A 23,923-nucleotide genomic window follows, 5' to 3' on the forward strand; every position below is an offset into this window, starting at 1 on the left:
TGTAGTGGGAGCAACAGTTGTAGTTGTAGGTGTAGTGGTTGTTGGAGTTGTAGTAGTGGTGGTGGCTGCAGTTGTAGTTGGGCAGAAGGTAGGCCAGAAGTTGCAGCTGTAGTTTGCTGCTGGAGGATGGCAAGGATGAGCTTAACCCACTCGGCTGAAGACATCGTGAGCCGCTCCAGGCTGATTCCGCTGAGGAAAATGAGAAACATTCATGGTCAGTTATGAAGCAGGGGATTTTCCAAAGACTTTACATGAACGGTCCAGAGGACGGAGAGGACACTCACTCGCCGGAGTCTGAGGAAGAGGACTAATAAGAGCGGGCGACTCGTGAGCGGGGTTCTGTAAAATGTAACAGTTAAACGCTGATCGTAGCATTAAAATAGAATAATTGATATTAAATATAAGATCGTTCACTCACCGGTTTAAAGCAGAGTGAGACTCAGGAGGCAATCTTGAGAACAAGCACGACCTTCAGCATGGTTCCAGTGATCATATCTGTAGGAAACAAGAAATGCACTCAAACTTTCATCAGCATCCCACCGAGTTAACACAGGGAATAAAGGAAAATCATATCATCAACTTAATTAATAATAAATTTGTTACCGTCAAGTCTTCTGGAATCCCAGTGGACTGTGTCTCAGTTGGTTGAGGTTGTGGTAGTGATGTGGGACTGTGGAGCTTCTCTTATATACGAACACAGGAGCAGATGTTTTGTCATTTACACAAACAGAAACATTGTTGGGAAAATTGCAATTATTAAGACATTTTCCCGCATTTCAAGGTGTGAGGCCAGTCTGGAACCACACCTGCACCATGACACATGCAACATGCATTAAATAGTTCCCATCACAAATAAATATGAATGTATTGCATGGATCAAATCAAATGATGATTTATCACTTACAGTACATCTTTGATTATCGACCCATTTTTCAACTCGTGATGTTCTTCATCAACCCCATTTTCAGTTACTTCCACACTTATAGCAATATAATGAACAATGTATTTCGGGATAATCTTTAAAACTGGTCCATTGTTTGTTCTAGACTTGGAGCTGATCTCAGTAGAGGTTAGAAACTTGATTGAAATTCCAGAGCTCCTGACTTATGTTCATTTTAAAACTACAACAGTTTTGATTTATCAACAACTGGAAGCTCGTATTGGATATGCTGACATTTTATTTCAGTCTTTCCGATCCCCGTCAGCTTCACAGTCACACTAATGGGTGAAAAGAAATCTACTACTACTACTACTATTTTCATTCTAATAGCTTCCTTCTATTAGAGATCTGGGCTACCAGTATCTTCTGGGTAAGTCATTAGAAAGACTGAGCCATGGTCTAAACCGGGGTTCATGTCTTTGTTAATTGTTTAGAAATGATTGGGTCTCACATTGTAATTAAGGAGCCACCCAAAGAGGTTTGTGTAGCTGCTTTCAGACATGCATGGACTCTGCCGCCTTCCGTATTTTCTCTCCAGAGGAGGCATGTGTAAACACAGATGTCCAAGTGAGACGCTCCACAGTTTGTACAGACTTTATACCAGGAGACCAGCAGATAAATCCAGGCAAAGTCGAGGTGTGAACACAGCAGGATCCCCCTTGATTCACTGCGAGCGAGTGGGGGGAGGGGGGGGTTGATGACGCTCTAACACGCGACAGACGCAAAATGAAAAGACAAAAGAAAACAAATATCAAAGCAGTGAAGCACACGAGAACACACCGATCAAGATGTCAGGAGAGTTTTTGGTGATAAGAGCGACGACGGTCTCACGGTTCTGTAAAAATCACATTATCTCCACAGCTGAGATAATACGTCACCTCCTTTCTCTGTCTGCTGCACCCGGCTGCTCCACCTGTCTCCTGAATAATGTGTAAACTCTACAGCTAATTTTTTCCGATTTTAGCCGATCATGTCTGAAACGGCTTATGACATACGCTCCAGTTGTCAATACTTACTTGGGCTGCATCTATGACTGGTTTGTAGACAGGGTGTGTGTATGATGTCGAGGTGTTGACAGTTCGGCTATTGTTTCCGTGTGAAATGAACATGCACTTTAAAATAACATTAAAATATATTCAGTTCCTTTTGTTTACTTCCGTGCCCTGAATCTCGTGGTTAAATCCCTGAAGGAGTTTTGCAAACTGGCGTATTCAGATGTCATAACAGGCTTTCTGTATCGTGAGTTTGACCTCTTCCCAGTTGCTCTGTAACAGCATGAGTGACTTGAAATCCAAGCAATTTCTTCCTCATATCAAACTCAGCAGTAATCCCACAAACTAAAACTGAGTTAGCAGAATTTGTCTATTGTTTCATTGCAGGCCACAGAGAAAGACGGGATTTTCAACCTATGTTGGTGTTTTTCAGTAAAATCATTTTTGTGCAATATCAACAATCTTCTGCGACTGTTTGTTGAGACAAACTGACACCTTGAAACTATTTGACTCTGTCTGGTGCTAACAGCTCTGCAGCAACACCAGGGCACCATATTAATGACTTCTTGAGACTGGTCTATTCGATCACAGTCTCTCTGCTCTGCTTCAACTACAGAGCAATCATTTGTCCATTTCTCTTGTAAAAGCACGACACCAGGTCCTCTTCTCTTTGACAGCTTGTCAACAATGACACTTAAGAGTAACTGGGAGGTTAAAAGGTTACAATCATTAAATCATCTGTGACAAGTGTCAAGCAACTGTCACAAAAAGAAAAGGAGATTCGCTGTATTGTCTTCCGAGAGAAATGGATGAATGATTATTTTGTTGTAGTAAAATCCAGCCAGTGTGACTTGTTTGCAGGGTTAGAATCACAGGGATGAAACAGACCAACATCAATGTGTCATGCTGCTAATTGGATGAAATGCAACTGTGAGTATAAGAAGCAGAGAAAGGAAATAGTCCTGAACTTTTATCTCAAAGAACTGTTATAAAGAATGAAGTACACATTTGTGAACTTGTTTTTATTTTTGTTTTGATGTACTTTATTACCTATTTGTACCTATTTCTTATACTTTTCTTTACGTCCACCCCGTAGTAACCTGCACTTGTAATCCAGTTTCACAGATACAAATATTACTTTGAAAGTCAAGAGTTTTCACAATGGTCCAGTTTCTAAATCTGTTTGAAATACTTGCATATTCAGGAGTACTTTAAAGAAGAATTTGCTTCTCTAGGTGTCCAATGTTTGCTGTTTTTGATTTAGTTTGTAAACTCAAGCGTGTTGATTTGCAGACTTCATTTTTCCTCAGCTCCTTCCTCCGACTGCAGCCTTCAGCTGTTGGTGACAACCGTCACAGTCGTGATTTATGGGTGAAGATGAAATTAAAATACTTTCAAGTGAAATAGCTGCTTGCAACAATATTCAAACTATGACTTTACTGTTTTCCTACTGTAACTTAAAATTAAGTGTTAAGTTAATACTTTTTGTTAATGTTCAAAATGTTCAGAGGTTTTAATGTTTCTAAAACTGTTTTTCAGAAAACAAAACACATTAAGTCATCATCTTTTCCATGTATGAACTTTTTATTCAGCAGATTCTACAGAAAACAGGGATTTGGATCCGGTTGTTTTTTCTTGCGCCAGTGTGGAAACACATCAGAAATCATTGGACTTCCTTCTCACTGATCGATCTCTGCCGATCAGATCTATGGTGGGAGCAACAGTTGTAGTTGTAGGTGTAGTGGTTGTTGAGCAGTCGTGGTGGTGGCTGCAGTTGTAGTTGTAGTTGCAGCTGTAGTTGCAGCTGTAGTTTGCTGCTGAGGATGGTGGCGAGATGAGCTTAACCCACTCGGGCTGAAGTCATCGCGGGAGCCGGCTCCAGGCTGATTCCGCTTTGAGAAAATGAGAAACAGTCATGGTCAGTTATGAAGCTGGGGATTTTCCAGACTTTTACATGAACGTGTCCAGAGGACGGAGAGGGACACTCACCCGCCGGAGTTCGGAGGAAGAGGACGAATCAGAGCGGGCGACTGTGATGGGGTTCTGTAAAAATTCAACAGTTAAACGTTGGATCGTAGCACAAAATAGGAATAATTGATATTAACATAAGATCGCTTCTCTCACCGGTTTAGCCAGAGTGAGACTCAGAGGCACCCGAGAACAAGCACGACTTCAGCATGGTTCCAGTGATCATATCTGTAGGGAAAATAAGAAATACACTCAGACTTTCATCAGCATCCCACCGAGTTAACAACACAGAGAATAAAGGAAAAATCATATCGTCAACTTAATTAATAATAAATTTGTTACCGTCAAGTCTTCTGAACTTCTTGGTGGACTGTGTCTCAGTTGGTTGAGGAGGTTGTGGTAGTGATGTTGGACTGTGGAGCTTATATACGAACACAGGAGCAGATGTTTTGTCATTTACACAAACAGAAACATTGTTGGGAAATTGCAATTATTAAGACATTTTCCTCCTCCGCATTTCAAGGTGAGGCCAGTCTGGAACCACACCTGCACCATGACACATGCAACATGCATTAAATAGCTCCCATCACAAATAAATATGAATGTGTATTGCATGGATCAAATCAAATGATGATATATCACTTACAGTACATCCATGATTATCGACCCATTTTTTAACTCATATGTTCTTTCATCAACCCCATTTTTAGTTAGTTACACCCTTTTATTGCAGGCTGCACTGATTATATAAGTTAGTATATTGATTTTGTCTTTTTCCCAAAAATATGATGAAATAATGTATTTCGGGGATAATCTTTCAACTGGCTTGTTCTAGACTTGGAGCTGATCTCAGTAGAGGTTAGACACTTGATTGAAATTCCAGAGCTCCTGACTCTAGTGTTCATTTTAAAACTACAACAGTTTTGATTTATCAACAACTGGAAGCTCAGCTGATATGCTGACATTTGTTTCCTCAGCTCCTTCCTCGATCCCCCCGTCAGCTTCACAGTCACACTAATGGGGGAAAAGAAATCTTTACTACTACTACTACTATTCTCATTCTAATAGCTTCCTTCATTACTAGAGATCGGGGCTGTAAGCCAGTATCTTCTGGGTGTTTTCTCATTAGGAAAGACCAGCCATGCACTAAAACCAGGTTCATGTCTTTGTTAATTGTTGACATGTGGGTTCACATTGTAATTAAGGAGCGACTCCAAAGAGGTTTGTGTAGCTGCTTTCAGACATGCATGGACTCTGCCGCTCCTCCGTATTCTCTCCAGAGGAGGTGCATGTAAACTCAAATGTCCAGGTGAGACGCCTCCACAGTTTGTACAGACTTCATACCAGGAGACCAGGCAGCAACTAGAGAGGTCGAGGTGTGAACACAGCAGGATCCCCTTGATTCACTCTAAGGAAGCAGGGGGTGTTGATGACGCTTTCAACACGCGACAGACGCAAAATGAAAAAAAAAAGACAAAAGAAAACAAATATCAAAGCAGTGACGCACACGTAGAACACACCGACGAAGATGTCAGGAGAGTTTGGTGATAAGAGCTGACGACGGTCTCACGGTTCTGTAAAAAAATCACATTATCTCCACAGCTGAGATAATACGCTGCACTTCCTTTCTCTGTCTGCTGCACCCGGCTGCTCCACCTGTCTCTGAATAATGTGTAAACTCTACAGCTAATTCTTTTCCGATTTTAGCCGATCATGTCTGAAAACGGCTTATACATACGTCCAGTTGTCATCATTTACTTGGGCTGCATCTATGACTGGGTTTGTAGACGGTGTGTGTATGATGTCGAGGTGTTGACAGTTCGGCTTTTGTTTCCCCCGTGTGAAAATGAACATGCACTTTAAATAACATTAAAATATATTCAGTTCCTTTTGTTTACCTTCCGTGCCCTGGAATCTCGTGTTAAATCCCCTGAAGGAGTTTTGCAAACTGACGCATTCAGATGTCATAAGAGGCTTTTGTATCAAAGAGTTTGACCTCTTCCCAGTTGCTCTGCAACAGCATGAGTGGCATGAAATCCAAGCAATTTCTTCCTCATATCAAACCTGGCAGTAATCCCACAAACTAAAACTGAGTTGTGCAGAATTTGTTCATTGTTTCCATTGCAGGCCACAGAGAAAACGGGGATATTCAACCTATGTTGGTGTTTTTTCAGTAAAATCATTTTTGTGCAATATCAACAATCTTCTTCTGCGACTGTTTGTTGAGACAAACTGACACCTTGAAACTATTTGACTTCAAGTCTGGTGCTAACAGCTCTGCAGCAACACCAGGGCACCATATTAATGACTCTGAGACTGGTCTATTCGATCGCTGTGTCTCTCTGCTCTGCTTCATCCACAGAGTAATCATTTGTCCATTTCTCTTGTAAAGACGAGACACCAGGTCCTCTTCTCTTGACAGCTTGTCAACAATGACACTTAAGAGTAACTGTGAGGTTAAAAGGTTACAATCATTGGAATCATCTGTGACAAGCGCTAAGCAACTGTCACAAAAAGAAAAGGAGATTCGCTGTATTGTCTTCCGAGAGAAATGGACGAATGATTATTTTGTTGTAGTAAAATCCAGCCAGTGTGACTTGTTTGCAGGGTTAGAATCACAGGGATGAAACAGACCAACATCAATGTGTCATGCTGCTAAATTGGATGAAATGCAAAAACTGTGAGTATAAGAAGCAGAGAAAGTGAAATAGTCCTGAACTTTATCTCAAAGAACCGTTATAAAGAATGAAGTACACATTTGTGAACTTGTTTTTATTTTTTGTTTTGATGTACTTATTACCTATTTGTACTTATTTATACTTTTACGTCCACCCCTCGTAGTAACCTGCACTTGTAATCCAGTTCTAACATATAAAAATATTACTTTGAAAGTCAAGAGTTTTCACAATGGTCCAGTTTAAATCTGGTTTGGAATACTTGCATATTCATGAGTACTTTTAAAGAAGAATTCTGCTTCTAGTGTCCAATGTTTGCTGTTTTTTGATTTAGTTTGTAAACTCATGTGTTGATTTGCAGACTTCATTTTTCCTCAGCTCCTTCCTCCGACTGCAGCCTTCAGCTAAAGCTGGTGACAAACTCGTCACAGTCGTACTTATGGGTGAAGATGAAATTAGAAATACTTTAAAGTGAAATAGCTGCTTGCAACAATATTCAAACTGTGACTTTACTGTTTCGTACTGTACTTAAAATTAATGTTGTTACTACTTTTGTTAATGTTCAAATGTTCAGAGGTTTCCTTAATACCAAAACAGTTTTTTCAGAAAACAAAAACACATTAAGTCATCATCTTTCCATGTAAATGAACTTTATTCAGCAGATTCTACACAGAAAAAAAGGGATTTGATCCAGTTGTTTTTCTTGCGCTCAGTGTGGAACACATCAGAAATCATTGACTTCCTTCACTGATCGATCTCTGCTGATCAGATCTATGTAGTGGGAGCAACAGTTGTAGTTGTAGGTGTAGTGGTTGTTGGAGTTGTAGCCGTGGTGGTGGCTGCAGCTGTAGTTGTAGTTGCAGCTGTAGTTGCAGCTGTAGTTTGCTGCTGGAGGATGGCGAGGATGAGCTTGACCCACTCGCCTGAAGTCATCGCGGAGCCGGCTCCAGGCTGATTCCGCTTGAGGAAAATGAGAAACATTCATGGTCAGTTATGAAGCAGGGGATTTTCCAAAGACTTTTACATGAATCTGTCCAGAGGACGGAGAGGACACTCACCTCGGGGCCGGAGTCTGAGGAAGAGGACGAATCAGAGCGGCGACCAGAGTGGGTTCTGTAAAATTCAACAGTTAAACGTTGGATCGTAGCATAAAAATAGGAATAATTGATATTAAATATAAGATCGCTCACTCACCGGGTTTAGCCAGAGTGACTCCAGGAGGCACCCGAGAACAAGCACGACCTTCAGCATGGTTCCAGTGATCAAGTATCTGTAGGAAAATAAGAAATACACCTAGACTTTCATCAGCATTCCACCTGAGTTAACACAGAGAATAAAGGAAAATCATATCATCAACTTAATTAATAATAAAGTTATTACCGTCAAGTCTTCTGAACTTCAGTGGACTGTGTCTCAGTTGGTTGAGGAGGTTGTGGTAGTGATGTGGGACTGTGAGCTTCTTATATACACGAATACAGGAGCAGATGTTTTGTCATTTACACAAACAGAAACATTGTTGGGAAATTGTAATTATTTAGAAATCTTTCGCTCCACTCACATTTCAAGGTGTGAGGCCAGTCTGGAACCACACCTGCACCATGACACATGCAACATGCATTAAATAGCTCCTATCACAAATAAATATGAATGTGTATTGCATGGATCAAATCAAATGATGATTTATCACTTACAGTACATCTTTGATTATTTGACCCATTTTTCAACTCGTATGTTCTTTTCATCAACCCCATTTTCAGTTACTTCCACACTTATATATAATTCCTGGTGAGATACAAATCTGAAGTTGTCAAAAGTATATTGATTTTCTTGTCCAAAAAAATATAATAAAATAATGTATTTCGGGATAATCTTTAAAACTGGTCCATTGCTTGTTCTAGACTTGGAGCTGATCTCAGTAGAGGTTAGAAACTTCGATTGAAATTCCAGAGCTCCTGACTCTAGTGTTCATTTTAAAACTACAACAGTTTTGATTTATCAACAACTGGAAGCTCGTGTATTGATATGCTGACATTTTGTTTCTCAGTTCCTTCTCGATCCCCGTCAAATACAGTCACACTAATGGGTGAAAAGAAATCTCTTACTACTACTTTACTACTATTCTCATTCTAATAGCCTTCTTCTATTAGAGATCTGGGCTAATGTATCTTCTGGGTGTTTTCTCATTAGAAAGACCGAGCCATGGTCTAAACTAGGGTTCATGTCTTTGTTAATTGTTGACATGTGGGTTCACATTGTAATTAAGGGAGCTTTACTCAAAGAGGTTTGTGTAGCTGCTTTCAGACATGCATGGACTCTGGGCCGCTCCTCCGTATTTTCTCCAGAGGAGGCATGTGTAAACTCAAATGTCCAAGGAGACGCTCCACAGTTTGTCCAGACTTTATACCAGGAGACCAGGTAGATAAATCCAGGAGAGGTCGAGGTGTGAACACAGCAGGGATCCCCCCTGATTCACCGCGAGCGAGGGGGGGTTGGATGACGCTTCTAACACGCGACAGACACAAAAATGAAAAAGACAAAAGAATACAAATATCAAAGCAGTGAAGCACACGTAGAACACACAGACGAAGATGTCAGGAGAGTTTTTGGTGATAAGAGCTGACGACGGTCTCACGGTTCTGTAAAAGAATCACATTATCTCCACAGCTGAGATAATACGCCACCTCCTTTCTGTCCGCTGCACCCGGCTGCTCCACCCTGTCTCCTTCTGAATAATGTGTAAACTCTACAGCTAATTTTTCCGATTTTAGCCGACATCATGTCTGAAAACGGCCATGATATACGCTCCAGTTGTCATCATTTACTTGGGCTGCATCTATGACTGGTTTGTAGGACGGTGTGTATGATGTCGAGGTGTTGACAGTTCGCTATTGTTTCGTGAAATGAACTTGCACTTTAAATAACATTAAAATATATTCAGTTCCTTTTGTTTATCGCGGCCCTGGAATCTCGTGTTAAATCCCTGAAGGAGTTTTGCAACCAAGGATTCAGATGTCATAAGAGGCTTTTTTGTAACAAAGAGTTTGACCTCTTCCCAGTTGCTCTGCACAGCATGAGTGGCTTGAAATCCAAGCAATTTCTTCCTCATATCAACCCAGCAGTAATCCCACAAACTAAAACTGAGTTGTGTAGAATTTGTCTGTTGTTCTCATTGCAGGCCACAGAGAAAGACGGGATTTTCAACCTATGTTGGTGTTTTTCAAAATCATTTTTGTGCAATATCAACAATCTTCTTCAAGTGACTGTCTTGTTGAGACAAACTGACACCTTGAAACTATTTGACTCTGTCTGGTGCCAACAGCCTGCAGCAACACCAGGGCACTATACACGACTCTGAGACTGGTCTATTCGATCGCTGTGTCTCTCTCTGCTCTGCTTCAACTACAGAGTAATCATTTGTCCATTTCTCTTGTAAAGCACGAGACACCAGGTCCTCTTTCTCTTGACAGCTTGTCAACAATGACACTTAAGAGTAACTGTGAGGTTAAAAGGTTACAATCACAAATCATCTGGTGACAAGCGGGCCAAGCAACTGTCATAAAAAGAAAGGAGATTCGCTGCATTGCCTTCCCAGAGAAATGGACGAATGATTATTTTGCTGTGGCAAAATCCAGCCAGTGTGACTTGTTTGCAGGGTTAGAATCACAGGATGAAACAGACCAACATCAATGTGTCATGCCACAACTGATGAAATGCAAACTGTGAGTATAAGAAGCAGAGAAAGTGAAATAGTCCTGAACTTTTATCTCAAAGAACCGTTGCAAAGAATGAAGTACACACATTTGTGAACTTGTTTTTATTTTTTTGTTTTGATGTACTTTTTATTACCTATTTGTACCTATTTATACTTTCTTTTTACGTCCACCCTCGTAGTAACCTGCACTTGTAATCCAGTTTCAATAGATAAAATATTACTTGAAAGTCAAGAGCCACAATGGTCCAGTTTCTAAATCTGGTTTGAAATACTTGCATATTCAGGGAGTACTTTTAAAGAAGAATTGCTTCTAGGTGTCCAATGTTTGCTGTTTTTGATTTAGTTTGTAAACTCATGTGTTGATTTGCAGACTTATATTTTTTCCAGCTCCTTCCTCCGACTGCAGCCTTCAGCTAAAGCTGGTGACAACTCATTGCTAAGTCGTGATTTCTATGGGTGAAGATGAAATTAAAAATACTTTCAAGTGAAACAGCTGCTTGCAACAATATTCAAACTATGACTTTACTGTTTTCCCTTACTGTAACTTAAAATTAAGTGTTGTCATCACTTTTGCTAATGTTCAAAATGTTCAGAGGTTTCCTTAATGTTTCTAAAACTGTTTTTTCAGAAAACAAACACATTAAGTCATCATCTTTCCATGTATGAACTTTATTCAGCAGATTCTACAAACAGGGATTTGATCCAGTTGTTTTTTCTGCGCTCAGTGTGGAAACACATCAGAAATCATTGGACTTCCTTCACTGATCGATCTCTGCTGATCAGATCTATGTAGTGGGAGCAACAGTTGTAGTTGTAGGTGTAGTGGTTGTTGGAGTTGTAGTCGTGGGTGGTGGCTGCAGTTGTAGGCTGTAGTTGCAGCTGTAGTTGCAGCTGTGTGGTTTGCTGCTGAGGATGGCAAGGATGAGCTTGACTCACTGGCTGAAGTCATCGTGAGCCGGTTCCCAGGTTGATTCCGCTTGAGGAAATGAGGTCAGTCATGGTCAGTTATGAAGCTGGGGATTTTCCAAAGACTTTACATGAACGGTCCAGAGGACGGAGAGGACACTCACCTCGCCGGAGTTCGAGGAAGAGGACGAATCAGAGCGGGCGAATTGTGAGGGGGTTCTGTAAAAATGTAACAGCAAACGTTGATCGTGAGCATAAAAATAGGAATAATTGATATTAAATATAAGATCACCACTCACCGGTTTAGCCAGAGTGAGATTCTCAGGAGGCACCCAGAACAAGCACGACCTTCAGCATGGTTCCAGTGATCATATCTGTAGGAAAACAAGAAATGCACTCAAATCCTCATCAGCATCCCACCGAGTTAACACAGGGAATAAAGGAAAATCATATCATCAACTAATTAATAATAATTTGAGTTACCGGCCAAGTCTTCTGGAACTTCAGTGACTGTGTCTCAGTTGGTTGAGGAGGTTGTGGTAGTGATGTGGGACTGTGGAGCTTCTCTTTATATACTTAACACAGGAGCAGATGTTTTGTCATTTACACAAACAGAAACATTGTTGGGAAATTGCAATTATTAAGACATTTTCCCCGCATTTCAAGGTGAGGCCAGTCTGGAACCACACCTGCACCATGACACATGCAACATGCATTAAATAGCTCCCATCACAAATAAATATGAATGTGTATTGCATGATCAAATCAAATGATGATTTATCACTTACAGTACATCTTGATTATCGACTCCATTTTTCAACTCGTATGTTCTTTCATCAACCCCATTTTCAGTTACTTCCACACTTATATAATTCCCAGAGATACAAATCTGAAGTTGTCAAAAGTATATTGATTTTCTTTGTCCAAAAATATAATGAAATAATGTATTTCGGGGATAATCTTTTAAAACTGGTCCATTGCTTGTTCTAGACTTGAGCGATCTCAGTAGAGGTTAGAAACTTGATTGGAAATTCCAGAGCCCTGACTCTAGTGTTCATTTTAAAACTACAACAGTTTTGATTTATCAACAACTGGAAGCTATGTATTGATATGCTGGACATTTTGTTTCTTAGCTCCTTCTCGATCCCCTCTGCCAGCTTCACAGTCACACTAATGGGTGAAAAGAAATCTTTACTACTACTACTACTATTTTCATTCTAATAGCTTCCTTTCTTCTATTAGAGATCTGGGCTACCAGTATCTTCTGGGTGTTTTCTCATTAGAAAGACCGAGCCATGGTCTAAACCGGTTCATGTCTTTGTTAATTGTTTAGAAATGATTGGGTTCACATTGTAATTAAGGGAGCGACCAAAGAGGTTTGTGTAGCTGCTTTCAGACATGCATGGACTCTGCCGTTCCTCCGCATTTTCTCCAGAGGAGGTGCATGTGTAAACACAGATGTCCAAGTGAGACGCCTCCACAGTTTGTCCAGACTTTTATACTCTCAGGAGACTCAGGCAGGATAAATCCAGGCAAAGTCGAGGTGTGAACACAGTAGGGGATCCCCTTGATTCACTGCGAGCGAGTGGGGGGAGGGGGGGGTTTGATGACGCTTCTAACACGCGACAGACGCAAAATGAAAAAGACAAAAGAAAAACAATATCAAAGCAGGAAGCACACGTGAGAACACACAGACGAAGATGTCAGGAGAGTTTTAGTGATAAGAGCTGACGACGGTCTCACCGTTCTGTAAAAGAATCACATTATCTCCACAGCTGAGATAATACGTCACCCTCCTTTCTCTGTCTGCTGCACCCCGGCTGCTCCACCTGTCTCCTGAATAATGTAAACTTGGCAGCTAATTCTTTCCTGATTTTAGCCGATCATGTCTGAAACGGCTTATGACATACGTCCAGTTGTCATTTACTTGGGCTGCATCTATGACTGGTTTGTAGACGGGTGTGTGTATGATGCTCCAGGTGTTGACAGTTCGGCTATTGTTTCCCCCCGTGAAATGAACACACCTTAAATAACATTAAAATATATTCAGTTCCTTTTGTTTACTTTCCGTGTTCTGGAATCTCGTGTTAAATCCCTGAAGGAGTTTTGTAAACTGGGCGATTCAGATGTCATAAGAGGCTTTTGTATCAAAGAGTTTGACCTTCCCAGTTGCTCTTGCAACAGCATGAGGGCTTGAAATCCAAGCAATTTCTTCCTCATATCAAACTCAGCAGTAATCCCAATAAACTAAAACTGAGTTGTGCAGAATTTGTCTATTGTTTCCCATTGCAGGCCACAGAGAAAGACGGGGATTTTCAACCTATGTTGTGTTTTTCAGTAAAATCATTTTGTGCAATATCAACAATCTTCTGCGATCACGTTTGTTGAGACAACTGATACCTCCTTGAAACTATTTGACTCTGTCTGGTGCTACCAGCTCTGCAGCAACACTCAGGGCACCACATTAATTACCTTGAGACTGGTCTATTCGATCGCTGTGTCTCTCTGCTCTGCTTCAACTACAGAGTAATCATTTGTCCATTTCTCTTGTAAAGCACGAGACACCAGGTCCTCTTCTCTTTGACAGCTTGTCAACAATGACACTTGAGAGTAACTGTGAGGTTAAAAGGTTACAATCACAAATCATCTCAGACAAGGTCAAGCAACTGTCATTAAAAGAAAAGGAGATTCGCTGTATTGTCTTCTGAGAGAAATGGACGAATGATTTGTTTGTTGAAGTAAAATCCAGCCAGTGACTTGATTGTTTAGGAATCACAGGGAGAAACAGACCATCAATGTCATGCTGCTGAATTGGATGAAATGCAAACTGTGAGTATAAGAAGCAGAGAAAGTGAAACAGTCCTGATCTTTTATCTCAAAGAACCGTTGCAAAGAATGAAGTGCAAAGCAACACCACCTGTGAAACAACAGACCCAACAAAAACAACAACAACCAGCTGTATTTGTGAGGGATCACTGCTCTGGCGAGGCACTTGCCCCCAAGTCAATGCTGCAGCAAGGGCAACTGAAAAAGGGCTTACATTGAGTACATGAGAACAGAATGATTTCTGAATATTGTTTTTCAAAACTCCTGCACGCCTGAGGCATGTTTGAAAACATGAACAGTAAACATTAGAACAGGAACATATTTGCATGTTGTTGGCTGCTTAACCACAACGCACCTAGCAGATCCAAACAGGACAAGATCGAACCTGCCACAACCTCCTCTGCTTGTAAGCTCCCAAAGCTCAGTTCTGACACTGACCCCAATTCCGAAGAAGCCGCTACTCCAGTCGCATCAGAGAGGTTTTGTATTGTGTTACTTTACCACTGAGACTGTTACTAGTGATGAATGATAAATGCACGACGGAAAAATTATCAAACACAACATTTGAATCAAATCAATTAATATCAAGAGTTTACATTTCACTCCATTGTAATTCAGCCATTTGTGTACTTGTTTGTATTTTTTGTTTTGATGTACTTTTATTACCTATTTGTACCTATTTATACTTTTCATTACTTCCACCTGCACTTGTAATCCAGTTCCCAAAGATAAAAAAATATTACTTTTGAAAGTCAAGAGTTTTCACAATGGTCCAATGCAGTTGCCAGTTTCTAAATCTGGTTTGAAACACTGTATATTCAGGAGTATACTTTTAAAGAAGAATTCTGCTTCTAGGTGTCCAATGTTTGCTGTTTTTTGATTTAGTTTGTAAACTCATGTGTTGATTTGCAGACTTAGCTCTTTCTCAGCTCCTTCCTCCGACTGCAGCCTTCAGCTAAAGCTGTGACAACTCGTCACAGTCGTACTTATGGGTGAAGATGAAATTAAAATACTTTCAAGTGAAAGAAGCATTATAAATAATATTCAAACTATGATCACTTGTTTTCCTACTGTACCAAAATTATGTTAGTTAACACTTTTGTTAATGTTCAAAATGTTCAGAGGTTTTTAATGTTTCTAAAACTGCTTTTTCAGAAAACAAAACACATTAAGTCATCATCTTTTCCCCATGAAGGGAATCCTCTTTATTCAGCAGATTCTACACAGAAAACAGGGATTTGATCCGGTTGTTTTTCTGCGCTCAGTGTGGAAACACATCAGAAATCATTGGACTTCCTTCACTGATCGATCTCTGCTGATCAGATCTATGTAGGGAGCAACAGTTGTAGTTGTAGGTGTAGTGGTTGGAGTTGTAGTCGTGGTGGTGGCTGTGCAGTTGTAGTTGTAGTTGTAGCTGCAGTTGCAGCCGTAGTTTGCTGCTGGAGGATGGGCGATGAGTTTGACCCACTTCCGGCTGAAGTCATCGTGAGCCGGCTCCAGGCTGATTCCGCTGAGGAAATGAGAAACATTCATGGTCAGTTGCGAAGCTGGGGATTTTCCAGATCTTTCTTACATGAACGGTCCAGAGGACGGAGAGGACACTCACCTCGCCGGAGTCTGGAGGAAGAGGACGAATCAGAGCGGGCGACCGGGAGTGGGTTCTGTAAAATTCAACAGTTAAACGTTGATCAGCATAAAATAGGAATAATTGATATTAAATATAAGATCGCTCTCTCACCGGTTTAGCCAGAGTGAGACTCAGAGGCACCCGAGAACAAGCACGACCTTCAGTAGCGGTTCCAGTGATCATATCTGCAGAAAACAAGAAATGCACTCAGACTTTCATCAGCATCCCACCTATTAACACAGGGAATAAAGGAAAATCATATCATCAACTTAATTAATAATAAATTTAGTTACCGGCCAAGTCTTCTGAACTTCAGTGGACTGTGTCTCAGTTGGTTGAGGAGGTTGTGGTAGGATGTTGGACTGTGGAGCTTCTATATACGAACACAGGAGTTGGTGATGTTTTGTCATTTACACAAACAGACATTGTTGGGAAATTGCAATTATTAAGACATTTTCCTCCCTGCATTTCAAGGTGAGGCCAGTCTGGAACCACACCTGGCACCATGACACATGCAACATGCATTAAATAGCTCCCCATCACAAATAACAGAACAGGTATTGCATGGATCAAACTCAAATGATGATATATCACTTACAGTACATCCATGATTATCGACCCATTTTTTAACTCATATGTTCTTTCATCAACCCCATTTTTAGTTAGTTACACCCTTTTATTGCAGGCTGCACTGATTATATAAGTTAGTATATTGATTTTGTCTTTTTCCCAAAAATATGATGAAATAATGTGTTTCGGGGATAATCTTTCAACTGGCTTGTTCTAGACTTGGAGCTGATCTCAGTAGAGGTTAGACACTTGATTGAAATTCCAGAGCTCCTGACTCTAGTGTTCATTTTAAAACTACAACAGTTTTGATTTATCAACAACTGGAAGCTCGTGTATTGATATGCTGACATTTTGTTTCTCAGCTCCTTCCTTGATCCCCCGTCAGCTGGGACGAGTGAAAAGTCTTCACAGTCACACTAATGGTTGAAAATAAATCTTTAAAGTGAAAAACAAAACACAAAGAAGTCGATCACTCATCCACACATTTCGTTATTGATCATTTATCGCAGTTGGACAATGTTTATAGTAAATGTTAGAAATTTGTTTTTATAGTTTATACTATAGTTTATAGTACAGCTGCAGGTTTTCCTCAGTCACTCAGGTGCTCGTCTCATTTCCCCAGTGTGGGCAGTGGGAGGACGACTGGTGGAGGGACAGGTGGGACTGGGAATGGCACTGGAATGTGGAAAGGAAAAGGCTGGAACTGAGCCTGCATGTAGTTCTGGTTCATCTGAAAAACAAAGTGATAAAAACAAAAGCTGAAGACATACGGCGGAATATTTAGTCAAATTCCCGCGGTTGTCCTGACTGGGTTACTGCACATGTTCCGATACTGACCTCATCACTGTCGTCTGAGCGCTAAACTCGTTTCTTCAGCTCGGAGACCTTCAAACAAACGATTTCACAACAGAAACTCTTTTAACTAAGCTCAGTTGAATTGACAGAAACACCACCGTCGCGATGACAAAGCACGTGACTTTTGGGCGGATCTGATGATTCATGTTATTAGATACTCACAGCGACGGAGGAGCTCAACACGATGAAGAACAGAGTTAACAGTTTCATCGATGAGAACATCTCCGAATCCTTTGTTGAGCAACACAAAATGACAAGATCAGCTTTTAATTGCACAGTGAGCATTATTTCAGAAAATATACATAATCCTGAGAGGAAAGAAACCCTTACCTTGAACCAGAGAATTTAAAGACAGACGTGATGTGTCTAATGCTGAAGATTATTTTAGTGATTCTTCATCTCTCCTAGTCCACTTTTCAAAGATATTCCCCCCCCGTCACTCATCCAATCAGCTGTCAGAGTGGGCTGTGATTTTGTATTTCTATTATTGGTGTGAAATGTGATGAAACCACATCTGTGGTGTGTCCATGACCACAGACCACACACAGAAATATTAGGAAACAGTAAAGGTGCTGAGACTGGATATATGGTGTGATACACTCAGAAATCAATACAAGTAAGAATTACTTTGAGAACCTTCAACGTTTCCTCCTTTGCAGCTTTTAGAATCTTTGCACATTTAATATTAAATTCAATATGATGCAATGATGCAACTTTTCAAACGTTTTCACTTAAAAATAGCTCCTCACAATAATGTGAAACCATTCGTCACTACAGCTACACAATGGAACTTAAATGACCACTTTTCAGGTTCAGAGGGACAAGAGGTTTCATTTATGTTTCTTAAACTGGATTTTAATAACATTGAGTCAACGTCTTCTCCATTGATGAACTTTATTCTGCAGATTCAACCAAGTGATTTTGATCCATTTGTTAACTTGAACTAGAAGGTCACTTAAACTACCACTTTGGACAGCTGTGGCTCAGGAGGTAGATTGTACAGTATCTTCCAAAATTGGAAACTCATGGCTTTGTTATGTCAGTGATGTGTGATAGAGAAAGTGCTGCATGTAGATGTATGGCATGAATGTGTGTGTGAATGGGTGAATAGCAAAACTGTACTGTAAAGCACTGTATATATATATATGTATATTATACATTAACTTTATTTGTTCGTTTCATTACTATTTCTGAAACTGGATTTTAAGAAAAACTATACATTTAGTCAACATCTTTTCCATGTATCAACTTTATTCAGCAGATTTCACACAGAAAACAGTGATTTTGATCCATTTGTTAACTTGAACAAGTGTGGAAACACATCAGATATCACTGGACTTCCTTCACTACTTTTTAATGGCAGTTGTAGTTGTAGTGGTTGCTGGAGTCGTAGTAGTGGCTGCAGTTGTAGGGAAGAGGGCGCGGATGAGCTCGAGCCACTGAGCTGCAGTCAGGGTGGGCAGACCTCCGCCCGGATTGACCTTGAGGAAAATGAAAAACATTCATCGTCAGTTTTGAAGCAGAGGATTTTCCAAAGACTTTTACATGAACGGTCCTGAGGACAGAGAGGACACTCACCTCGCCGGACTTTGAATCAGAATCAGAATCAGAGCGGGCAACTCGTTGGTGGGCCCTGTGCAACTGAAAAAAATCCAAAAGTTAAAAGTTGGATATTTCCTGCATCATACCATTAAAAATGGGAGTAATTTATATTGCGAGTAAGACTGTTTCTCTCACCGGTTCAGCCAGAGTGAGGCTCAGGAGGCATCCGAGGACAAGCACGGCCTTCAGCATGGTTCCAGTGATCATATCTGCAGAAGAACAAGAAATACACTCAGACTTCCACAGTTTAAACATTTTAACAATAATGCAATAATAATATTATTACCGTCAAGTCTTCTTAACTTCAGTGGACTGTTGCTCAGTTGGTTGAGGAGGTTGTTGTAGTGAGTGGGACTGTGGAGCTTCTCTTATATACAGGTGCAGGAACGGATGTTTTGTCATTGACACAAACAGTGACATTGTTGGGAAATTGTCGTTATTAGGAAATCTTTTTCCGTTGGACATGTCGAGGTGTGGTGACAGTTCAGAGCCTGTGACCACACCTGCACCATATTCTATAAAATATCTCCTATTACAGATAAATACACTGTTGTGTTTTTGATTTACCAAATCTGAACGTTTTAACGTCCTGAAAGACGTTTAGTGTCTTTATTCGTGAGTCTTTGGTGTTGGCACGTGGGTCAACAGATGCAACACGTGGAAACACCTGGTCTTATGGTTACAAATGGAGGGGATCAGACAGGGAACAGACAACACCCAGTCAACGGGCTTTTCTGTCTGCTCACTCTTGTTCTCGGACAATGGTGGATATGGCGGCTTAAGTAACTCATATATGCACGTAATTCACATAATGAAATGTAACGTTTTTATTTCATTGTCATTAATCCCTGCTGCTGCTGCTGCTGGTCACATCATCGTCATCTCTTTCTGTTGCTAAGAAAAGGAATCAAAGTAAATTAGGGGATTATTAAAAAAACGACAGGTGAAGTACGCTGCTGTTTTACAAATCCTCGAGGATTACTAAAACATTTAGAAAAGTTTCTCAACATTGGATGTCTGATCTGCATTAATGCCTCGTACTTGCACAATGCAGGTGAGTGGACACGTAGATGCTATACTGTTAGTGACTCATGATTTATGAAATGTCTCGTCTGTTTCAGGGAATAATACATTTACATGAGGTTTATGAGGTTTGAGCTAAATAATATTTTTTTCGCAGGTTCATCAGACGCCATGAAGCTCTTCATTGTCGCAGTGTTACTTGTGTTAGCAGCAGTGACTGCTCATGTGAGTCGATGGAGATGTTCTTCATCATATTGTTTGTTTGTAAACTAGATTACACATTGACAACTTCATGGATTTCCACAGACCTTGGTACAGGGACGAACTTCAATGCTAGTGGGGAATCAAATATTTATTTTTTTGCCTCACGTCATTTTTCAATACTGTTTTCCCAGCGACTAATTCATGGATCTTGATGGTAAAAATATATATTTAGGGGTGGTAACTTTGGTGAGAGGAGAGAGTTCTTCAGAGATGCATGTGTCTAGAGATGATGAAGACAATGAAGCAGAATGTAAACATGCCTTGCTCCACTGCCGGTAAATGAAAGGCAACAGGCCTAGTTTACTGAACTAAAGTTAGCAGCATTGAAAACCACTTTACAAGTGACAGGAAACTGAAATATGTTCAGGTGAGGACAGGTCTTGATATTGGGGGAAAAGAAACAGATGAGAAACAGTGAAACATTATTTGAAAAACAACTCAAGCTGGGTTAGGAGTATTTTAGCTCTATGTTACTTCTGTTAACGACTTTGACTGATTAGTTGTATGAGTGAGTGGTATCTTACTACTGATTAATTAAATTAAAGACTCAATTGTCATACTTACACAGTTGTATGAGTGAACTGAATCACAACTAGAACACCAAGTAGCTTATTTCCCATAAAATGTTGCTTTAAATGTTTTACATATATAAATATATACACGCAATATATCGAGATTATCGAGACCTGCTGCCACACAGTGTTGTACCAGCACATGACTACAAATTAGTCATTTACTGTACTCATCACTTTCTCTGTGCTTTAGCCTGAGAGGGGAGCGTTCAAATCCAAATCACACTGGAGAGATTCGTCCCGGGCCAGACCGGGTTGAGAAGGGAACTGGTAAGTCAACAATTAAACACAATGACATGAATATGTTTAATAGGACACATTCAAGAGGAGACAAGTCTATATGGTGCCATCTCTTTTGGAGGGAACGCTTTGAACTGTGATACAATTAAAATCAGCTCACATCTGTAGATTTGCTTTCTGTTTGTTTTTTATTTCTTTAAAATGTTTTCATTTATTTTACAGCATGTAACACCATATATATATATATATATCTATCTGAATACATTCTCTAAAAATAATCATTAAAATGTCAAATTCCCGCTCCCCATCCACACTCTTCTGCGTCACTTACTGAGCCATCTGAAACTTCAGAGATTTCAATTATCGTTTTCAAGATGAACGTCAGTGAGCTTGTTTGAGAAGATGATTCATAAAAAGTTAAATTTGATGACTAACAGTTATTTTCTTGCCTACCTCTTTGCTCAGAAAGAAACTAAAAGATCCAAGTTTGATTCTCCAACTTCATCAAGTCTTGGACATCGTGGTTCACACTTTCCATCTTATATTCATTTAAATCATTCATGTTATTCCTAATTTGTGCTGTAGAAGCCAAATATCTGTGTACCACAATAAAACTCTGAAACAAGTATCTGTGATAAATGTCTTTATTTATATAGGCTATGAAAGAGGAGCAAATTCCTGAAACAAAATTGTTTCAGTTTATGATACAAACACAAATAAATTGCATTTAGAAGACAGAGACAAACACAACACATGGAATTTTTTTTTCCTCTTTTCACGTGTTGCTATTTCCCAGGTGACTTCGTCTAAGGCTCAAACAGGAAGGGGAAGTTGGAGTGACCCTGGGGAAACAACCAGAGAAGCAACTGTTTGATATATCACATTATTAAAAGTCAGATTCTGTGCAGTAAATGATAGTATTATGTGTGTGTAAAACATTGTAACTGTAAAAACAACAAACCTCATCAATCCCAGGACCAGAAGCGTCTCCACGAGGATCAGGAGGATTTGTAGTCGCCTCTTTCTGTGTCCCCAGTGGCCATGTCTGATATAAATGAAAACACATTGATTAGAATTTACTGATGACTAATCACTTTCTTTTTGTTTATTGCTGAAATTTGTAAGAGTTTCTGTCGTGCACTCACTCTTTCTGTCTGCACCTTTGGCAGGGACGCTTGCTGAAGTAGGAGGAAAGAAAATGAAATTACAAAAAAATAACACAAGTACTAAGTATGTGCATGTATTTAGCAACAAGAAGACATAGAATAAACAAATTAAATGCTAGCAGTCGCACTGGGAAATGACACGTGCATGGTTGAGTTTTTAACAGCATCAGTTAACAGAGGAGACTGGGGTGACATGATCTGTGCCACCGCTCAGACAGACAGACAGACAGTGTGTGGTCGGTGTAGCGGACAGTTGTCATTGCGCCACAGTTACCACATCCACACAGTCATGACTCAACATCTGCAGGTGTGTTATTAAGTCACTCAAGTCTTCATCGCCGTCCACATATAAGATCAAAAACTTAATTCAAAGTAAAACAGATCATACAAAACTTTGGATATTTGATCCATTTGACTTTTTCTCTGTGAATAGGTTTGTTGTTGGATACAAATTGAAAACTCTCATCTAAGCCTCTTGTTTTCCTCTCCACTGTGTTCATTTTAAATTGTCTGACCTGCAGAGGGAGCTGTGGCCTCTGTGTGCTTCTCTCCAGGTTCTGCTGAGGGGTGTTAGGCTGCAGCACCACGTTGTTCCTCTGCTGGGGGTATCCGTAAGAAGGCATAAAGTACTGGAAGCCCTGCGGATGATCGATTCATCACGTTGATACAAATCTGAAGGGAGCAGCTAAATGGCGAGATTGACATTTGCAAACAAGACACTATGTCTGATTCATACCTGCTGTCTGGGAAGCTGAGGGAATCCATACCCAGGGTACTGGAACTGTGGAAACATCTAAGGGAGATTTAAAAGAATATTTAACATCTTCACACGACTGAGATGTGTAACTATGACAGGGGCCTTGTCGTACCTGCATAGGGTTTTGGGCCTGCTGAGGGACATTAGGAGCGTTGGGGTCCTGTGGGGGCCCGAACTGCTCTTGCTGCCCGTTGGCGAAAAACATGGGGGTCAGCTGGTTGCCCTGGTTGGGGAACAGCAGCTGAGGCCCCTGGGGACCAAAAGGGCCGCCAACCTGCGGGTTAAAGTTCACCATCTGAGGAGTGAGCTGCTGCTGCTGCAGAACATACTGGGGGAATAATGAAGACGCCTGGAGGAGAAGAGGTTCTTTTTCAGCTTATATATTATTTTCCAAAGCAAACAACACTTTTAATTATTTGGCTAAGGGGGAAACTTATTCCATAACTCAGGGTAACAAATTGTCAAAAGGTTATGAAGTAGCAGTAGCGAGTCTTCACCTGTGTTTGTCCAAGAGCTGCAAGAGTGAGTGCATTCAGTCTCAGGATCTGAACACACACACACATATTGAATTAGATTCATATTATTTCTGACATATTGTTTCACTCAACAGCCATAAATGCTTAAAACAACTATTTCACCTCATTGCTGTTGCTTGCAAGGATTCCAATCTGCAACTGTTAAAGAGAACATGAAGAAATGTAACTTTATCAGGTCATTTCAGAATCTGCAATATGAGCGATGCATAGCAGAGCAACACAAGTAACTCACTGGTAGAGCACAGCTCGTCCCCAACAGACCGACCAACAGAAGGGCAATGTGTAGCTTCATGATGTCCGACAGTGTCTGAAAACATGAGGCATGAGTTTAAAAAACCATATGATGGAAACATTTTACCAAGAAACAGAAAACTTTCAGGGAAACAAGCTCCACAAACTGGTCTCACCGTTTCTCTGGCTCTGCTTTGCCTTTCTGTGCTGCTGCTTCCTCACCTCGTCCATATCCCTTTTAAATTCTCCCCATGTGAGCTGTCAGCGCCCCCCCCCCCAACCTGTCCAGACGGTGTGGTCAGTGTGACAGGCGTTTCTCATGGCATCAGGCTCAGACACTTACAACACCGGGCAGCTAAGTGTGTTATTAGGTGTATGTCATGTCTGTAAACGCCATGACACGGTCTGTGTCAAGTCATTAACGGGTCTCCGAAGATCCACGATTTACAAGTGCACTGTAC

The 23,923-nt window shown here is 40.5% G+C and overlaps 1 protein-coding gene across 1 annotated transcript; it reads right to left on the bottom strand.

Annotated features, from left to right (window-relative positions):
* Positions 1-21,578: 21,578 nt before the first annotated feature.
* On the bottom strand, positions 21,579-23,523 carry odam (odontogenic, ameloblast associated). Its single transcript, XM_035169894.2, has 9 exons — positions 23,464-23,523; positions 23,334-23,369; positions 23,193-23,240; positions 22,808-23,044; positions 22,675-22,731; positions 22,454-22,576; positions 21,918-21,950; positions 21,734-21,817; positions 21,579-21,614 (listed from the first exon to the last, which is right to left on the bottom strand). The coding sequence occupies exons 1-9, from the start codon at positions 23,521-23,523 to the stop codon at positions 21,579-21,581; spliced, it is 714 nt and encodes a 237-aa protein (XP_035025785.2).
* Between the last annotated feature and the right edge of the window lie 400 nt (positions 23,524-23,923).

Source organism: Hippoglossus stenolepis, chromosome 2, assembly GCF_022539355.2.
Source record: "Hippoglossus stenolepis isolate QCI-W04-F060 chromosome 2, HSTE1.2, whole genome shotgun sequence".
NCBI lineage: Eukaryota > Metazoa > Chordata > Actinopteri > Pleuronectiformes > Pleuronectidae > Hippoglossus > Hippoglossus stenolepis.